Here is a 16,837-nt window from a genome sequence, read left to right on the forward strand (position 1 = left end):
GTTCTCACGTGGTACACGGACGAGACAACGCAGGAATTGAATAATGGCAAGCGGAAATGGTTAACCTGCAACCAAAATGGCCCTATAAATACGCGTACGCTGATCGTTGATCATGTCCTGAGACTCAACTTCAGGCAGGTGTTTGGCTATGGCGGCAGCAGCAGCAGCATTCGGCAATATAAGCTACGCCTATGGGATCAAGAAAATCAGTCGAGAATACTCTGTCAAGGGACTCCACCCTGAGAGGTAATTGCACTGCGGTTTCTTTCTGTTCATGATGTAGCTAGCTGATTAAGAATATGTTTATGTTTCTTGCCAAACTTGGGGTTCAGCCCTTGTGTTTGAATCAATTCGGGCTTTTCTACTGTATTTTGTATATATTAAGGTCTCCTTTATTTGGACTTATTGATAACTAATAAGATTAATTATACAGTCTAATGGGCTGTTTATTTTATTGGGTGGGAGCTCCATGCTACTAGTTACTACACAAGTCTACCCAAGAAGAATTCTTGCTTGGTCCAAATTTGGTCGATTCAAACCAATTATAGAGAAAGTTTGTCACACTTACTATGTGATTGACAATTAATAAGTATATTGTACTTGCTATATGATTGATCCATCTCCGCCTCCTCCTTTGCCTCCACCTCTCCGGCATGCACTGCCACCCCCACTCAGCAGGGGAAAAGGGGGAGGAAGAAGGCGGTTAGGGAGTGGGGAAGAATCGAAGAAGATGATGACATGGGACATGGGATTTTTGTAATTTTTATTTGAATCTAAATTTGTATATTGTTTTATTATATAGTCAAAAATACATTAGTGATGAAATTTGAATTATGAATTTAAACAATTAAATATGAACCGTAAATATTATTGATGAGATCTGAACTATTAATTGTATTAAATAATATCAAATAGTATTTAAATAATAACATATAATTTATCATTTTTTATATGACAAGTGGGTAAATTGCTTGTAACCCCATAGTTTTATAATCAACCGCCTCAAGTTTTAAGAAATTAATTTTATTTTCTTATGACTAACCCCCTCAACTTTCAGGAAGTATAAACTGTTGTCTGCTTCACATGCCGAGCAAAGGCCATTCAGCGGCTGCCATTGGACTCAAAGATGTTACGGCAAGGCGAGCAAACTTATGTTAAGGTCTAAGCTGGAAAATGCGTATAACGGAAATTTAGTGGAGTGCAGTCCGGTGCAGGCCGTCGCTGCCGTGGAAAAGGAAGCGAAAGCGGAAGAAGGAGGAGAAATATCACGAGCAACATTAATATGGAGAGCATTCAAATTGCCAATGTACACTGTTGCTTTCATTCCTGTGACAGTAAGTCTGCATAGATTTTTCACATTACCAAGTTTATTATCTTTTTATTTAGGGTTAGATTACGTTACCACTTGCTAATGTTGGGTGCTATGACACAAACATATCATGTTCTTTAAAAAATTATAAGTGCACCTCCTGCAAGGGTGTTGTACATACTTGTAATTTTGTAAAGGGAATGTGCAGTGTGTGATTAGACATAACCCCAATGGGTATTGATGTAGTTTATCATTTTATCTAATAATAGTGTTCTCCGGACATGTGTGACTACGTATTTGCTGCAAGACTTATGTTCATGTCGGAAAATTTTAGTTGAAATTGGGTCGGGCCAACTCGAGTCATTTAGACAGCAAGTGTAATTACACATCTTAAGTAAGCTCTTTTGATGATGTACTTGTGCGTGTTTGATTGGATTTGCAGGTAGAGATTGTCGAATCCCTAATTATGAATCTTTTCAACTTGTTTGGATGATTTCATAATATACAGTATATCAAATCATTTAAGTCCTGTGAATTATGTTTTGTTGAATATTAATAATTTTTAAATTCTTTTGATATAGAGCGACTTCAAATCCTTTTCCTAAATTATTTCCTCAAAATCCACATTGTTCCATCCAAATGTAGTCCAAAGAAACTTGACATATATGTTGTGTTGTTCTTGCTTATATCAGAACGTTTTATTTGCTCTTGCACGCTGTTCAATTATAATCACGGATGAATAGCAATTGAGAAGTTTCTGGTTTATGGAAACAGGTAGGAAGCGCAGTTGCTTACTGGCAAACAGGACTGTTTTCTGTTGGTCGCTATTTCGCGCTCTTGGCATCTTATATACTTGTCATTGCTTGGGTTAACTTAAGGTCAGGAACCTATATATGAATGTCTCATATGTTGTAATGAAATCAAGTCCCCTTATAAACTGTCTTCTGCTGAATATTTTTGCAAAAAATTCTATTTAAACGTCCGCTAAATTTCACTTGCACTGTTTGTTCACATGTGTAATGTGGGGGAGCAGCAACGATGTTTATGATTTTGATACAGGAGCGGACAAGAACAAAAAGGAGTCTATGGTCAATCTATTTGGCAGGTGAGACATTCTTGTAAGCTTTTCTAACGATTATGTTTGGAATTAAGACAATGATAGGCTGATTGTAGCCTGAATTGTTCTGAAGTCGGACAGCCATCAATATTATTGCCTGGTTGCTGCTTGTGTTGGGGGTCATTGGCCTTTCATTGGTAGCAGTGAAGGCTGGAAATCCACGTTCGATGATGTTTTTAGCTGCTGCAATGTTTGGCTTCTACCTTTACCAGGTAATTAAAACAAAGACTTTATAATTTGTTTATGTCCCAGTACATATATGAAAGATGTTGTTGTAATAATATTCACTAATTTCTGCTGATTGCTGAAACCAATGAGGCTCGTAAATTCATTTGTCTTTTTTACCTTTTGTTGAATTTTGATGAAAGTGTTGAATATGGTTCGTTGCAGTGTCCACCTTTTCGTTTGAGCTACCATGGAGTGGGCGAACCCTTACTCTTTATCTCATTCGGCCCATTTTCGACCATTCCGTTTTATTTGCTTCACAGTGTAAAGAGGTTCTCTTCTTCCTTTCTTCTTGTTTTTCTTTCATTATAATGCACGAAACAAAACCTTATGTCTACTAAACTGATCGGTTATCATGTATGATATGATGACAGGGAGTTACCTATATCTAGCACGGTGATTTGGGCGTCAGTTCTTGTTGGTTTGACTACATCTTTAATCCTCTTCTGCAGTCATTTTCACCAGGTGCTCACTCCACCTCCCTTAACCTCTATTTGCTTCAATGCTTCCCAAATTCCTCTGATTCATTAGCTGACAAGAACACATGATGTTCTAATTCAGATAGAGGATGATAAGGCTGTTGGGAAAATGTCCCCATTGGTGAGTATTACTAATCTCGAACATCCTCAATAATTCAAACATTTTTGGTTCAGATATTAGCTTCTTGTCCATCCACTTACAGGTCAGGCTTGGTACTGAAAAAGGCTCGCTAGTAGTGAAATGGTCTATTATTGGGCTGTACTCACTTCTATTGGCTTTAGGATTTACGCAAACTCTTCCTTTTACCAGTGTCGTAAGTCTCCAGAACTTGCCAACTTATTTCTTACAACGTTCACAGAATTTTCCTATTAACCACCCTTTTATTGTTGTTATTGTCCCTTTCCAGCTTCTTTCTGCATTGACACTACCCATGGGAAATTTAGTAGTTAGTTTTGTCCAGAAGAATCACACGGTGAGCTGATATTAAGGATCAAGTCCTCATGTTTCCAATCTTACAGTTTCTTCTAGCTACTTACAAATATGTCCGGAATCATTTTGATTGTTACTTATGTAGGATAAAAGAAAAATCTTCATGGGAAAGTATTACTGTGTGAGATTGCACACTATTTTTGGAGTCGCTTTGGCTGCCGGGCTCGTGGTGGCTAGAATGTTCGCTAAACAGCCTCTCCCACAGGCGATCGGTCTTTAAGCTTCGATCAGGTGAGAAAGATTATGATGGTGTTAAATTATTTGCCTGAAGATATTATTACATAAATTTGCTCTTTTCTGAGCAAAAGTTAAGAAATTTGTCTGAATAAGTATTTTATGATTTCGTGACACATATTTGGTCTCTGGTTGGTGCATATTACAGATGGAGATTGTGTTGAGACGAGGAAACATGGATGTATATATGGGAGGAGAGCGCATCTGCTTCCCTCATCTGATTTCCTCCTTTGTATGTGAAACTTTTATGTATTATTCTTAAGATTTACCAGCATCGAGATTGACATTTCAAGTGCGGAGAAAAGGATTGTAATCATCCGTGCACCCATAAACGCACGCATAAATAACAATTTCAAGAACTCGTGTCTTTAAACCATCAGAATTGAACAATCAGGACAGTTGCTAACTGTGCACAGAATAAATACACAGTATCACTTTGCCCATAAGATTTTTGTCTTCAATACTATGAACTTCGATAAAAAAAGAAAAACTCAAGAGGGTGTTTGGGTGAGTTTATAAACTTTTCAAATCATTTTATGACCAATTAAAAGCTTCTAAGATGTTTAAATAAGATTTGCCAAACACCATCTAAGTAGGACAAACCAAAGATTTTCATAGAAAAGTATGTGTAATATTGTTAATTTTGAGATCATTATTTGCATTAAAAATTTTCAAATACTTCTTTTTTTACCAAAACCAAAAGGCTAAACATAACCTTTTGAGTTTACGAATATTCAGACTTATAACTTCAGTAAACATTAATACATTAATGGCCTACAAATACACAGCCTCATGTATGATTTCCCGTATCAAACTAGTTGGAGTTCAATAAATGAAAATTTTAAACTTCCAGCATGAGTTTCATGTAAAATTTGTTATTTATTATGTAGGAGTTACATGTTTGGTCTCAAGATTAATTATGGCATGTTTTAAATTAAATGCCAGATACATGCGCACTTATTACACTACTACAATCAGACGTTACTCACTTCTTTCTATGTAGTTATTTTGATTGAAGATCAATTTAAAATGCCCATTATAAGTTGTGTATGAACATTTTATTTGCTAATATTGTTATAGTCTTTGATTAATGTGAAAATTTGATTATCGTTCCGCAAAGTAGCAAGCATTAAGCCCATCCTGATATTTCCAGGGCTAAGGCCAAGGTATATTTTTGTTATTAAATACTTGAACAATTATGTACGTTCGCGATATTTTTATCCCTTTTGTTATGCATAAACTGAAAAATAAAGCTTTTTTAGATCAAAATACTTCATTATTTTCGAGAAGTGAAAATAAAATTTTAAAAATTACACAAGTTTGTGCGCATTATTTTTGACATAAAAAAAAAAATACACGCACGTATAAAATTATTATGTTTTTGTTGTATTCTTTTCTGAAATACTTTAAAATTGAACCCATTCATAACCAATTGCAATAAATTTGGCCACTTTGGCATTTGATTTTATCATAGATTCAACATAAATGGTCCGATATTGGTTTCCTCGTATCATCAATTGCTAACATAAAAGATATAAAACATTAACCTGGACATCAAATGTAATATTTTTCTTCCTCTTCTGCATTAGCCACGCTCGACTTTATGCTACATGTAATGAGATATGGATTACGCCATCATAGCACCTATTCCTTAATTATTTACAATGACGACTCAAATAAATCTTTAATTACTAAATCCTCCCTACTCCTCGACACAGTTATTCTTCTAACTCCAGGAATGAAAATTAATGTTCAGGGCAAGATGCTTGTTATTTTGTGCTCTCTACTTCTCGCAGGTTAGTGTCTTCTATGTTTCCTTATTATGAAAGTATCATATGTTGGTAAAACATTTTACCTTTTAATTTGCTTACTTACATTGTAATATTGTTTAGGTTGTGCTATTGCAACCTGTGATTCATCTTATGACTACTCAGCCAGCATTCAAGTATGGACTTATAGACCAATATCCGTGTCTGAATTAAGAATCATGATTTTTGCGGATGGAATTCTATGTTGTAAAGTCTATTTCATCTTCTACTTTATTCAACATACGCACGCCACCTGTATAAAATTTTTAAAATACATACTGTCATCTTTATACACATGATATGCGTATGTTGATATGGAGTAGAAGATGAAATAAACATTGTAAACAGAAAATTCGATTTGTTATTTTCGTCTTTTTGTTTATATATATATATATATTCTATTCTTTTCTTTTTTGGTTCGTATAAATTTTTCTCGAAGTGATTTCTATGCGAATAATTTTTGTTCAGTGCCTGGCTGAGCCTTTGAATCCTCAATATGGAGGTGGCCTGGTGGGGAACCCTAATTTTGATTCGGGTTTGGATGAATGGAGTGCGTTTGGAGGTGGAAAAGTTGTAGTGAGAAAATCTAAGAATGGTAACAATTATATGGCAGCATACCGTAGAATTCTGCCGAGTGATAGTTTTTCGCATGTATTTTATCTTCAGAAAGATCTTTTATATACCTTTTCAGGTAAAAGAAGATTCATCAACTATATACTTTTCCATATTTTCAAGAAATTACAGTAGAAATTTACTCCGTAATAACTTTTTTTATTTGTTACAGCATGGTTGCAACTCGATAAAGGGAAAGACATCATATCGGCTTTTTTGGAAATTCCAAAGGGACAAAGTATAATTGTTGGTTCGGTAATAGCAAAATCTGGCTGCTGGTCCATGCTTAAAGGAGGATTTACAGTCCATGAAAATATGAAAGCTGAAATTTATTTTACGGTATAGACAACCTTAAACACAAAATGATGTCGTTCTCTTTGACAATTTCTCTTATTTTGATAGATTCTTTTGGTATCATGCAGAGTAAAAACACTCAAGTTGAACTTTGGATAGACAATGTCTCACTAAAGCCATTCACCAGAATAGAATGGCAACAACAACAAAACAAAAGCATCGATCGGGTAAATTATTACACATCCATTAATTAAGGGGTTAATTTCATTTTACCCCTTCAAAAATACTCAACAAAAAATGGCCAATTTGACTCCTAAACTTTTTACAGAGAAACTCACTTGGTTTTGCATGAGGGTCAGGTTGCCTTGGTTTAAAAGTTTTGGGGGTTGCATTACCCTTTTTTTTTTTTTTTTTATTCTCAATATTCTTTTGCTTATTATAACAATTTCTAATGTTATACAATTGCCTTAACATTCCAGGTGCGCAAGAGGAAAATAAGAATCCATGTAACTACCCAGGAGGGGCTGAAGCTCCCAGGCGCAAGTATCATCGTCAATCAAATAAGGCCTTATTTTCCGCTTGGCTGCAGCACTGCGGGGACTATCATAAATCACAAGCCTTATCAAGACTGGTTCACCTCTCGTTTCACCGCGACGACCTTCAACAACGAAATGAAGTGGTACTATACAGAAGTATATCCAGGGAAAGAAAACTACACGGTCACGGACGCCATGGTTTCATTTTTCAAGAAAAACAGGATTGCCATAAGAGGCCACGCCATTCTTTGGGCTGCCGGGAATGTGACCCAACCTTGGGTAAAACTTCTACCCCCTAAGGAGATTCTGAACGCAGCCGTCCGACGAACGGGATCTGTCGTTTCAAGGTATTTGGGCGATGTTATTGCGTGGGATGTCATGAATGAGAACTTGCACTACTCCTTCTATGAAGAGAAAATCAGGCCAAATGCTACCGCTATGTTTTACCAGATTGCTCGGGCATTGGATCCCCAAACTCCCCTGTTTTTAAACGAGTATAATACTCTGGAGTTCCCTCTTGATATGGCAGTGATCCCGTCCAAGTATGTGGAAAAGATCAGGGAGATAAGATCCTTTCCGGGCAACGAGCGCCTGAAAATGCAAATTGGATTACAAGGCCATTTCTGGCGAAAACCAAATGTTTCTCACATGCGAGCTACATTGGACGTTCTTGGAGCGATTAATACCCCGATTTGGCTCACCGAACTCGATACTAAGAGGGGTCCAAATCAGGTAAAAACATCTCTGACCTTATTATAAGGATAATTACATAGACATCACTCCATGTTTGAAAGTTTTACCGACACTTTCTACAGTCACATTGTACATTACAGCTCCCCTTTGAAATTTATAATGTAAAACACGACCGCAAGATGATTTTATATGTATGTAGGCTGCCCAACTGGAGGAGGTTATGAGGGAGGCGTTCTCACATCCTGCGGTGGAAGGAATCATTGTGTGGGGAGGGTGGAAGCCGACAGGTTGTAACCAGACATGCTTGACGGACAAGAATTACGACGTGTTGCCGAAAGGATGCGCTGAAATGTGCCTGATAGACAACAATTTCAAGAACCTGCCGGCAGGAGATGTTGTGGATAAGTTGATCAATGAATGGAAAACTACAAATGTAACAGGCGTGACAGACGGGGATGGAGTTTTTGAACATAAAGTGTTTCTTGGGGATTATTCAGTTACTTATTCTCATCCATTGATTCCTCGTCCTGTGAATAAAATATTCAGTGTGAGGAAGGAGAAAGGGCCGTTGGAATTATGGCTCCCTCTGTAATAATTCCTTTGTTTGGATTACATATTTAGCTTCTTGAATAATAAGCCCATGAGCGTGTGTTTCTCAGGGGTCCTTTTAATAACACATAACCCATAAATTCTACATGGGAGAACAATCTAGTTCCGCCGCCTCCAACCAAGCATGTCTCCGTTGTACTTGTAACTCTGCCAGCTCTCTGAAACCTACACCATCTCCGGATCAAGTCTCTGCCCACTCACCATTCTCAACCACTCTGCAACTTTACTGTCAATCGGTCACCCTTTAGAGACTAAGTGATACTAATTGCCGCAAATTTCTTAACAAAATTCTTTACCTGTTTTTTTAACAAAATTCTTTGATCTTGGTGAAATTAATTTTAAAATTGTCACTAAACCTTATAATTTTATTTTATCCAACTACTTTTAAAATGAAATGTAACATTTATAAGTTTAAAAATAATTATAAAATGTATATGTTTATAAAATATTTTAAATAAGTTTAGTCAAACACCGTCTTAGCTATATTATGACGTTTTTTTGCAATGGGGAAAAAATATAATGTTGATCCACTGACATAGAAGTAGTGACAATTTTAATCCAGGTTAATTCCAAATTCGCAATAAAGGATATAATATAAAAAAATAACAATTATGATCCAAAAAGCTTTAATTTTACCTAAAAGTTTAATATTCCCTAATTTTTAGGTGTCACATGTAGGCCATGCGATAAATTTAGATCATGTGATGAATTATTTTTAAAAAAAATGCTATAAAAGTTATTAATTAATTGCAGTCACTTTAATATCTCTTTTGCGCGGTCTTTTTTATTTAATTAATAAAAGGAAAAAAGAGCAAAAACCAAAATGAAAGGGGAAAGGGCATTTCAGTCATTAGAGTCACACTCACTTCCACTCCTTGATTTCCTAACAACCACTCTCCACACTACACCTGTCTCCCTCTTTAGCCAAACAAGAAAAAAGCTACCAAGAAAACGACGCCGTGGGAGAAGCAATCACAGTTGAGAATCCAAAAATCTAGGGTTTCTTCCACATCCGATGGAGACAACGGTGGCGTCGAGCGGCGGTGGCGGTGCAACTGGGAACCTCGATGAGCAAATTGCTCAGCTCATGCAATGCAAACCCTTGTCCGAACAAGAGGTAGAATTTTCATATTACATATTTTCTGCTTTGGTTTGGGTTTGTTGATAGACTTGTTCGATTTTATGATGAGGAATGATGCTTATATTCTGTTTGAATTCAAGAATTAGTGATCTGAAACTTAGTGTATTGGGGGTTTCTTGAACTCTGACTGGTGGATATGATCTAGGAATTTCAATGTCAGATCCGTTGGCGCAATTCAGTTTCTTAATTATTTTGAGCTGTTTCTTTGATTCTTCCGGAATTTTCTTCTCACCAATTGCTGGTATCTACTAGCGAAAGATTTCCTTTGCTGCTCTCAAGTGTAGTTCTCTTTTCCGTAGTTTGTATTTCTATATTGGTTCTTTGAAACGTTCACGAGAGAATTCAAGTGACTGAATTAGAGAATCTAAAAGGGAAATCTTGGCTGCCGTGCCCTTTTTTTCAAGTGCTGTATGATAGTATCATTCCTAATTTTTGGAGATTCTTTTTTCTTCTCTTAAATATCATTGTGTATTTTGTTTCTAATTTCAGGAATAGTTATTATGGAAACTTTCAAGGGCAAATTCAGCAATTGAAAAAATAAATATTATATATCCTGATTCTTTTTATCTATAACAATGTGCAGCACCTTGTGTTGGTCCAAACTTGTCTTCCTGGATGAGTGTCTGAAATTTATAATTCCTGCCAAATCAAAAATCACGTGCCAGGTTATGAAAGTTAATGTGTAAAATCAATTATCGAACTAGAATTTATCCTCCAACCAATTTCATTGAGTATAATTTATGTATTTACTTGTTGGAATGTCTATTTGGAACCCAGTTATAGTCTTCTCCACTCTATATTTCTTTCTTTTTTCATGCTAATACCAGTGAGTTGGAAGCAATTGGATACTTTTAGGTATCATTTGATTAGATGATGGATACTTTTGAGTTAATTGTCTGAGAATCTTGTTTTAGCACGATCTTAAATAAACAGCTGGAGTGGAGGAATTTCTTTGTGAAAACTTTGTTGTTTGTGCCTTTGTTTCAGGCTTGGGAGATGTTGCAATTTAAGCAAGAATTTTTCTATGACGTGATTTTGCTTTTAATGCATACATACATATACGTACACATATATATACATATTTATACACATACATATATTTCTTTCAGTTTTTCTTGGTCTTGTTTATCTTCTGTCATCATAGAAGAGGTATCTTAGCAATGTTCTTTTCATTTACAGGTACGGGTGTTATGTGAGAAAGCTAAGGAGATTCTAATGGACGAGAGCAATGTGCAGGTCCACTGTTTTCTTCATTCTACTGTTGCCACAGACATTAAATAGAAGCTGTTGATTGGGATTATCTTGGTTCTTTATGATATCAAGAAAATTTGTTAGTGGCTCTTCTTGTGTTCCACATAATCAGATCAACACCCTAAATAGTTGCTGGCTAGAGATTTATGATGCCCCTTCACCGTGAAAGCACGAATAGTGGAGTAACTCTTTTAATTGCTCTTCTATTTCTTGTTGGTTAAAATGTTTACTGCAAGCTGACAACTTTCAACCTGGAGGCCAATGTGCTTCTATAATACAGTTCACGAACATCTTAGGTCTTTTGCTGGCATTGTGTGATTTCATTTGCTAAATTCTGGATCCTCTAGTTGCTGTGGCCAATGATATATTTTTTCCCAGGGGGCTGCCACCAGTAATCTAGCAACTATTTTTGCTAATTAAAGTTTCAAGGACCGGTTCAGCTTGGCATTGATAATGTGTTGTCTATTGTCAATTTCCTTCTTTATTCCTCATTACTAAGTTCTTGATACCTTTAGTGTAGACAGAAGCTTAGTTGGTCATTTGTTTCCTTATTGCAGCCTGTAAGAAGCCCAGTGACCATATGTGGTGATATTCATGGGCAATTCCATGATCTTGCAGAGCTTTTTCGGATCGGTGGGAAGGTATATCCTGAACTGCCGGGTTTGGGCTGATATGTTCTATTGTTTTATTATGGTTCCGCCTGGTCAAGAAGGCCCCAGCCTCTGTGATCATATATTTATTTAAGTTTTTCTTTAATTGCCAGTGTCCAGACACAAATTATTTGTTCATGGGAGATTATGTTGATCGAGGATACTACTCTGTTGAGACAGTAACGGTAATCTATAACTTTCCATGTTCTGAAATCCTAATTGCCGTATGTTTGCTACAAATGATTATGTTGATCTATGATACTCTCTGTTGAGACGGTAACTGTGAGCTACTTTCCATGTTCTGAAATTCTAATTGCCTTGTGAGTGCTACCACCATTATCTTTTGATCACTTTTTACTCATAATGCCATATTCTCCTCTTTTGCCTCTTGAACGAGGGGTGGCTCTTGACATAGTTTAACGCCGAACCAGATCTAGGTGCAAATATATCCTAGAGGGCATGGGTGCATACTTCTGCTGGGTCAAGCATTTTAGACCAGGGACTAAGACCACTTATGAAGTATGGTGTCTTACCTTAAGTTTTATGCTGGATGCCTTTGAACAGAAGGAGCTAGTTTGTGCCTGGTTAATTCCAAACTTGTATCATTGAAATCCTTAACTTTTATTACATCTGTGTAATTGCATCTTAATTCCTTAACTTGTATCAGTCTACATCTGTATAATTACATCTGAATTCTCCTTCTAAACATACATTTTTAAATGCTTGAAAGCTTGTTTTCATGGAATAAATGTCTTTGCATGTCTTATTGAAGAGGTGTGATGATGAGGCATTAAATGATCTCGTCAGTCCGATAGTGACTGAAGGACAACTTCTGTAATCCATTCTCAACATACTCTGAGCACATTATTTTGCATTTTCTATTTGATTTACTATTGATCTACTCCAATTTTGATTTTGGGATTTTCTTGAGATTTAATTGTTTTCTTGAGTCAAGAAAGATACATGATGAATTACTGTTACTAATTTGGACCCCCATAACATGATGATACAATTTTCTTGCATTCTTTTCTCTTCCTTTTTCTTTTTCAAGTTTAGGAGTCATGTAACATAGGTTGGAGTTGGTGATGCTGCTGTCATCAGTGACTTAAGGGCCATTTTGGATCCTCAGGTTCCCTGATTTATTTTGGTTTTAAAGATCTACAGAAAGGAACAGATACTATGTTCAATAACCTGCTTATGTAAACCTGTCTTTGGAAGATTCTTCCAGCATGGGGTTCCCTTTTGTTTCTCAAATTCATATAGTCCAAGGCCCCGACTGAAATAGCGCTTGTGGCCAATATTGGCTTATAGGATCTTTATTTTCTTATCGTACAGAAGTATATGAATAAGGGATGGACTCCACGAAATATAGATTAACTGCTCTGTTGTTGGCAGTGAAGTAGCGGGTGCGCAAGATCCAATATTACTTCAATTAATCTAGAAATGAAGGGAAAAATTGCAATTTTGATCCTATAACTTATGGGGTTAACTTATGGGGATAGCATTTTTGGTCCTGCACAAATTGATTTTTGCAATTTATTCCTATAATTTTAAATTTTTAACAATTTTATTGCATATTACCGACACATGACCCAATTAAATTGTAATTCTTGATCTGTACCTTATGGGACATTGGCATTTTTTGTGCTGCACGAATTGATTTACGTGACAAAAATTGCAATTTTCCGATAAATGATCATTGCTTGATGAATATGTGTTGCACTCATGCTTGCAAGTAATTGATGTGATCTTGTGGGGGGTAGAATATGGTTGGGGTGTGTGTGTGTGATAGAGAGAGAGAGAGAGAGATGGTAAAACTTACAGATATTCTGTTACATAAAAGGGAGGTCTGTGGAATAGAAAAAGAATGAGTCTGCTTCTCTTGTTTGTTTCATTTAAGAGGTCACTAGAGATATTAATTTTGCTTTTTGTTCAACTTAACACTCGAAAATTTTGATTTTGGTTTCCAAGTTAAGGACAGCATTCACTTGGTTATCAATAGGCCCTTTGTAATTACATGAAGAAGGTCTCACTAGTGAATATATGTTACTTTGTACTTTTAGTTTCCTTTATATAAAACAAGTGCTACCAACTTTACCTTTTCCCATTTTCTATCCTTATTCCTCAATTTCCTTATATGTGGGTATAGGTTTTGCTTTCCTCGATTGGATATCAAGCTAACTTGTATATGCCAACTATATGTTGTGCTGATATTTGCTTTTACAATGAGTAACAAATGGAAAGATAAATGTTTTTCTTTTCTCTTTTTTTAGGAAAAGTATCCTTGAGGTCTAGTATGACACGTATGTTATGTTCAAAACATTATCAGGCACATGTATATTTTCTGGCAAATAATAAATGGGATGTGTGCAGATTATGATTTTGGTAAATTTTTAATTTCTAAGTTGCCAACAAAATCATCAGAAGCAGTAAACTTAAATGGACATCTATCAGAAGTGAATATTGGAAGCGTTGATCACCTGAGATATGTTCTTTTGCTCTGGCAGCACATTATTAGGTGCTTAAAATTGCTCCTATATTTTGATGAGTTTATAAATTCTTTTCAGCTATTGGTGGCTCTCAAGGTGCGTTATCCTCAGCGAATTACGATTCTACGAGGAAATCATGAAAGTCGCCAGGTAACTTTTATGGATGCTCTCTTTTCCTGCAATATACAGTGTATGGTCCCCACTTGTTTGCTTTGCATGTCTTTTAATGCCTGAATCCATTATGTCTCAGTGGGTTTTCTTTTCATGAAAAAGGTTTCTCTTTATTTGACTTTTTTTATCTATTACTTTCTGAAGCAGTATTTTAGTGCAGAAGTTCCTTTACCATTCCATCATAATGATGTGGATTTTACTCATCAGGATTCAATTTTAGTGCTGACAAGAGACCTTCTGTTTCTTGCAGATTACTCAGGTTTATGGGTTTTATGATGAATGCCTAAGAAAGTAAGTAACTTGGTTCCTTCAATGGCTGGTATTCTGATGTAAAGGCTGCTTTCTTTTGACCAAGGAAAAATTGAGACCAAGCTGTACCGCTGTCTTTTATGTTCAGAATTTCTCTGTTAGCTCTCCCTTTGCTGGATATCTTGAACCATATCCTATGCTTTATTACTTCCAAACCGCTGGCAAAAGTTCTTTTATTTTGGGTTTATACATTTTTCATGACTTGAATTTCTGAAAAAGCATGGCTTCCATTAAATTATAGTTCTCATGACACATAATTGAAATGTTTGTTGAGATGGTGCTTGAGCTATTAGTGATATCTTATTGTCGCAGCTACAAAATTATTGCAGAATTAATGATGTCGTTGTGATACTTTATAGCACTTGTGTGGTTTGACATCACATATGGTTAACCTTAGTATTTGATGAGTTTTGGAATATAACTCATCAGTTTGTGTATAGTTATTCTTCTGTCCGGTGTGCATGCTACTTAGCAATCCGCTTTTAAAAACTTTCAATGTTGTGAGTACCTTTGGTTTGCGACAGGCCTCATTAATTTGGCTACTTTACTATGTCTAATGGAAGAAGCAATTTCTTAGCAGGATTTTGTTCCACTAGAATGTGCATCTATTATGGTCGTAATTCATCTCTTTTATTGTTCGTACGAGAGAATGCATGCAAGATGACTAAATGTGTTGATTTTGTTGCACGTGCAGGTATGGCAATGCTAATGTGTGGAAGACCTTCACAGATTTATTTGATTATTTTCCTCTTACCGCATTGGTAAGTATATTCCTTTTATTGAATGGTCCACTGCTATTATGTTGTAATGTTTAATGAATAAAAATCAATGGCAAGATTAGAATGATTGCACATGATGATCTCAGTCAGTGGGAATATTACCTATATCATCAGCATGGTTTTGCTGCTTCCAATGGGCAATGGCTTGCAACATTTGTTGCAGAATGTAATTGTTTTCATGTGCTTCATGCATTATGCAAGTGAATTGAGTTGATTGGAAGAAGAGCATGCATACACATGCTTTGGGTTTACGCATAACGCTTTAGGCTATTATTTCCACTTGCTACTTTCACCAACCAATTACTAAACGATTTTGCCTTAGCACAGTAAAGTGCTGAATCGAAGACTCCATTACTTTTAGTTCCTACTCTCACAGATATCAAGCTGATTGGTTTGTTGTATCATTTTTAACTTCTCTAGGTTGAGTCAGAAATCTTTTGTCTGCATGGTGGATTGTCACCATCTATTGAAACTCTTGACAACATACGGAATTTTGATCGCGTCCAAGAAGTTCCTCATGAAGGCCCCATGTGTGATCTTTTATGGTCTGACCCTGATGATCGGTGTGGTTGGGGTATTTCTCCCAGGGGTGCTGGATATACCTTTGGCCAAGTAATTCCTTCCCCTTTTACAATCCTCCATTATGATGTGTTGAAATGAAGATCTTAAGTTGTATACTTTATTTGCATGAATTTGAACAGGACATATCAGAGCAGTTCAACCACACAAACAGTTTGAAGCTTATTGCTAGAGCACACCAGCTAGTTATGGAGGGATTTAACTGGGCTCATGTAATTTTACTTAATTCTTGTACATGGTAGATTCTAGTTTATGAAAAGATCTTATGCTAACTGTGCATCCTGTTGCAGGAACAAAAGGTTGTTACTATCTTTAGTGCACCTAATTATTGTTATCGCTGTGGTAACATGGCATCTATCCTGGAAGTTGATGACTGCAGGGATCATACTTTCATTCAGGTCTCTCTCTCTTGCTTCCATGTGTATAGTGATGAAATTAGCTCTGCCTCTACCCCCCCTCCTTGCGTGAGTTGGTGACATTGCTGACCATGAGATAGGCACATGCTTGTGTTTGGAGAGTTTCTTATAATGCATATTGTCATTTTCAATTGCAGTTTGAGCCAGCTCCGAGGCGTGGCGAGCCAGATGTAACTCGAAGGACACCAGATTACTTTCTCTGATGTAGCCAGGAGAAGTTGCTAAATTCTGTCAGCCAGACACCTGTTAGCTGCTAATGCATTGATGGCTGCTTAGAGGTATAAGAATATATGGAACTATTGATGATGGGACGCCGCAAAGCACGTAATGCTTTCTCCAGTTTAGGTATTATCCAACTGCCTCGCGGAGACACTGCAAAAGAGGCAGGGGAGCTGGTGGTGCTATCGCCGCACATATTAATATTACTGATGCAAAAGATGTGATGTTCTCGTTCCATTTTTCTGCCTTTCTTTGCCGTAATTTTGCCTGTTTATATCAACATTTGTAACCTCATCTTGTAGGAAATATTCTGTTAGGGTTGTAGAAGATAGATTTTCTGTCCTGTTACTTTTCTTGTGGGTGCTCTTTTATGTTTTTATGGAACTACTGCCCTCTCTACTCATGTTCTTAAGCTTGACCAGATTCA

General features: G+C 36.4%; 3 protein-coding genes across 6 annotated transcripts; all 3 read left to right on the forward strand.

The window, feature by feature from the left end:
- On the forward strand, positions 1-4,213 carry LOC105169249 (2-carboxy-1,4-naphthoquinone phytyltransferase, chloroplastic). Of its 2 annotated transcripts, XM_011089611.3 has the most exons (12): positions 4-246; positions 1,058-1,334; positions 2,084-2,187; positions 2,343-2,414; positions 2,500-2,638; positions 2,817-2,923; positions 3,026-3,116; positions 3,213-3,251; positions 3,334-3,444; positions 3,538-3,603; positions 3,706-3,851; positions 4,003-4,213. In XM_011089611.3, exons 1-11 carry the CDS (start codon positions 149-151, stop codon positions 3,838-3,840), a joined length of 1,239 nt encoding a protein of 412 aa, XP_011087913.1. In that variant the 5' UTR covers positions 4-148; the 3' UTR covers positions 3,841-3,851; positions 4,003-4,213. The 2 variants fall into 2 exon arrangements, with proteins under 2 accessions (XP_088739608.1, XP_011087913.1); XM_088883482.1 differs by having other exon boundaries at positions 1-246; positions 3,334-3,603.
- Positions 4,214-4,368: 155 nt separating this feature from the next.
- On the forward strand, positions 4,369-8,504 carry LOC105169440 (endo-1,4-beta-xylanase 5-like). 3 transcript variants are annotated; one of them, XM_088883480.1, is made up of 8 exons: positions 4,369-5,020; positions 5,573-5,650; positions 5,747-5,799; positions 6,131-6,353; positions 6,447-6,613; positions 6,697-6,795; positions 7,048-7,836; positions 7,997-8,504. In XM_088883480.1, the coding sequence occupies exons 2-8, from the start codon at positions 5,593-5,595 to the stop codon at positions 8,387-8,389; spliced, it is 1,782 nt and encodes a 593-aa protein (XP_088739606.1). In that variant the 5' UTR covers positions 4,369-5,020; positions 5,573-5,592; the 3' UTR covers positions 8,390-8,504. The 3 variants fall into 3 exon arrangements, with proteins under 3 accessions (XP_088739606.1, XP_088739607.1, XP_011088131.2); XM_088883481.1 differs by having other exon boundaries at positions 5,611-5,650; XM_011089829.3 differs by having other exon boundaries at positions 4,369-5,650.
- An 808-nt stretch (positions 8,505-9,312) lies between these two features.
- On the forward strand, positions 9,313-16,813 carry LOC105169250 (serine/threonine-protein phosphatase PP2A-2 catalytic subunit). Its single transcript, XM_011089613.3, has 11 exons — positions 9,313-9,523; positions 10,727-10,783; positions 11,356-11,439; positions 11,562-11,633; positions 14,016-14,087; positions 14,359-14,399; positions 15,112-15,178; positions 15,617-15,808; positions 15,898-15,987; positions 16,066-16,173; positions 16,329-16,813. Exons 1-11 carry the CDS (start codon positions 9,422-9,424, stop codon positions 16,392-16,394), a joined length of 951 nt encoding a protein of 316 aa, XP_011087915.1. The 5' UTR covers positions 9,313-9,421; the 3' UTR covers positions 16,395-16,813.
- The last annotated feature ends 24 nt before the right edge of the window (positions 16,814-16,837 follow it).

The sequence above is a fragment of the Sesamum indicum genome, linkage group LG8, assembly GCF_026168435.1.
Source record: "Sesamum indicum cultivar Baizhima isolate 11 linkage group LG8, ASM2616843v1, whole genome shotgun sequence".
Taxonomy (NCBI): Eukaryota; Viridiplantae; Streptophyta; class Magnoliopsida; order Lamiales; family Pedaliaceae; genus Sesamum; species Sesamum indicum.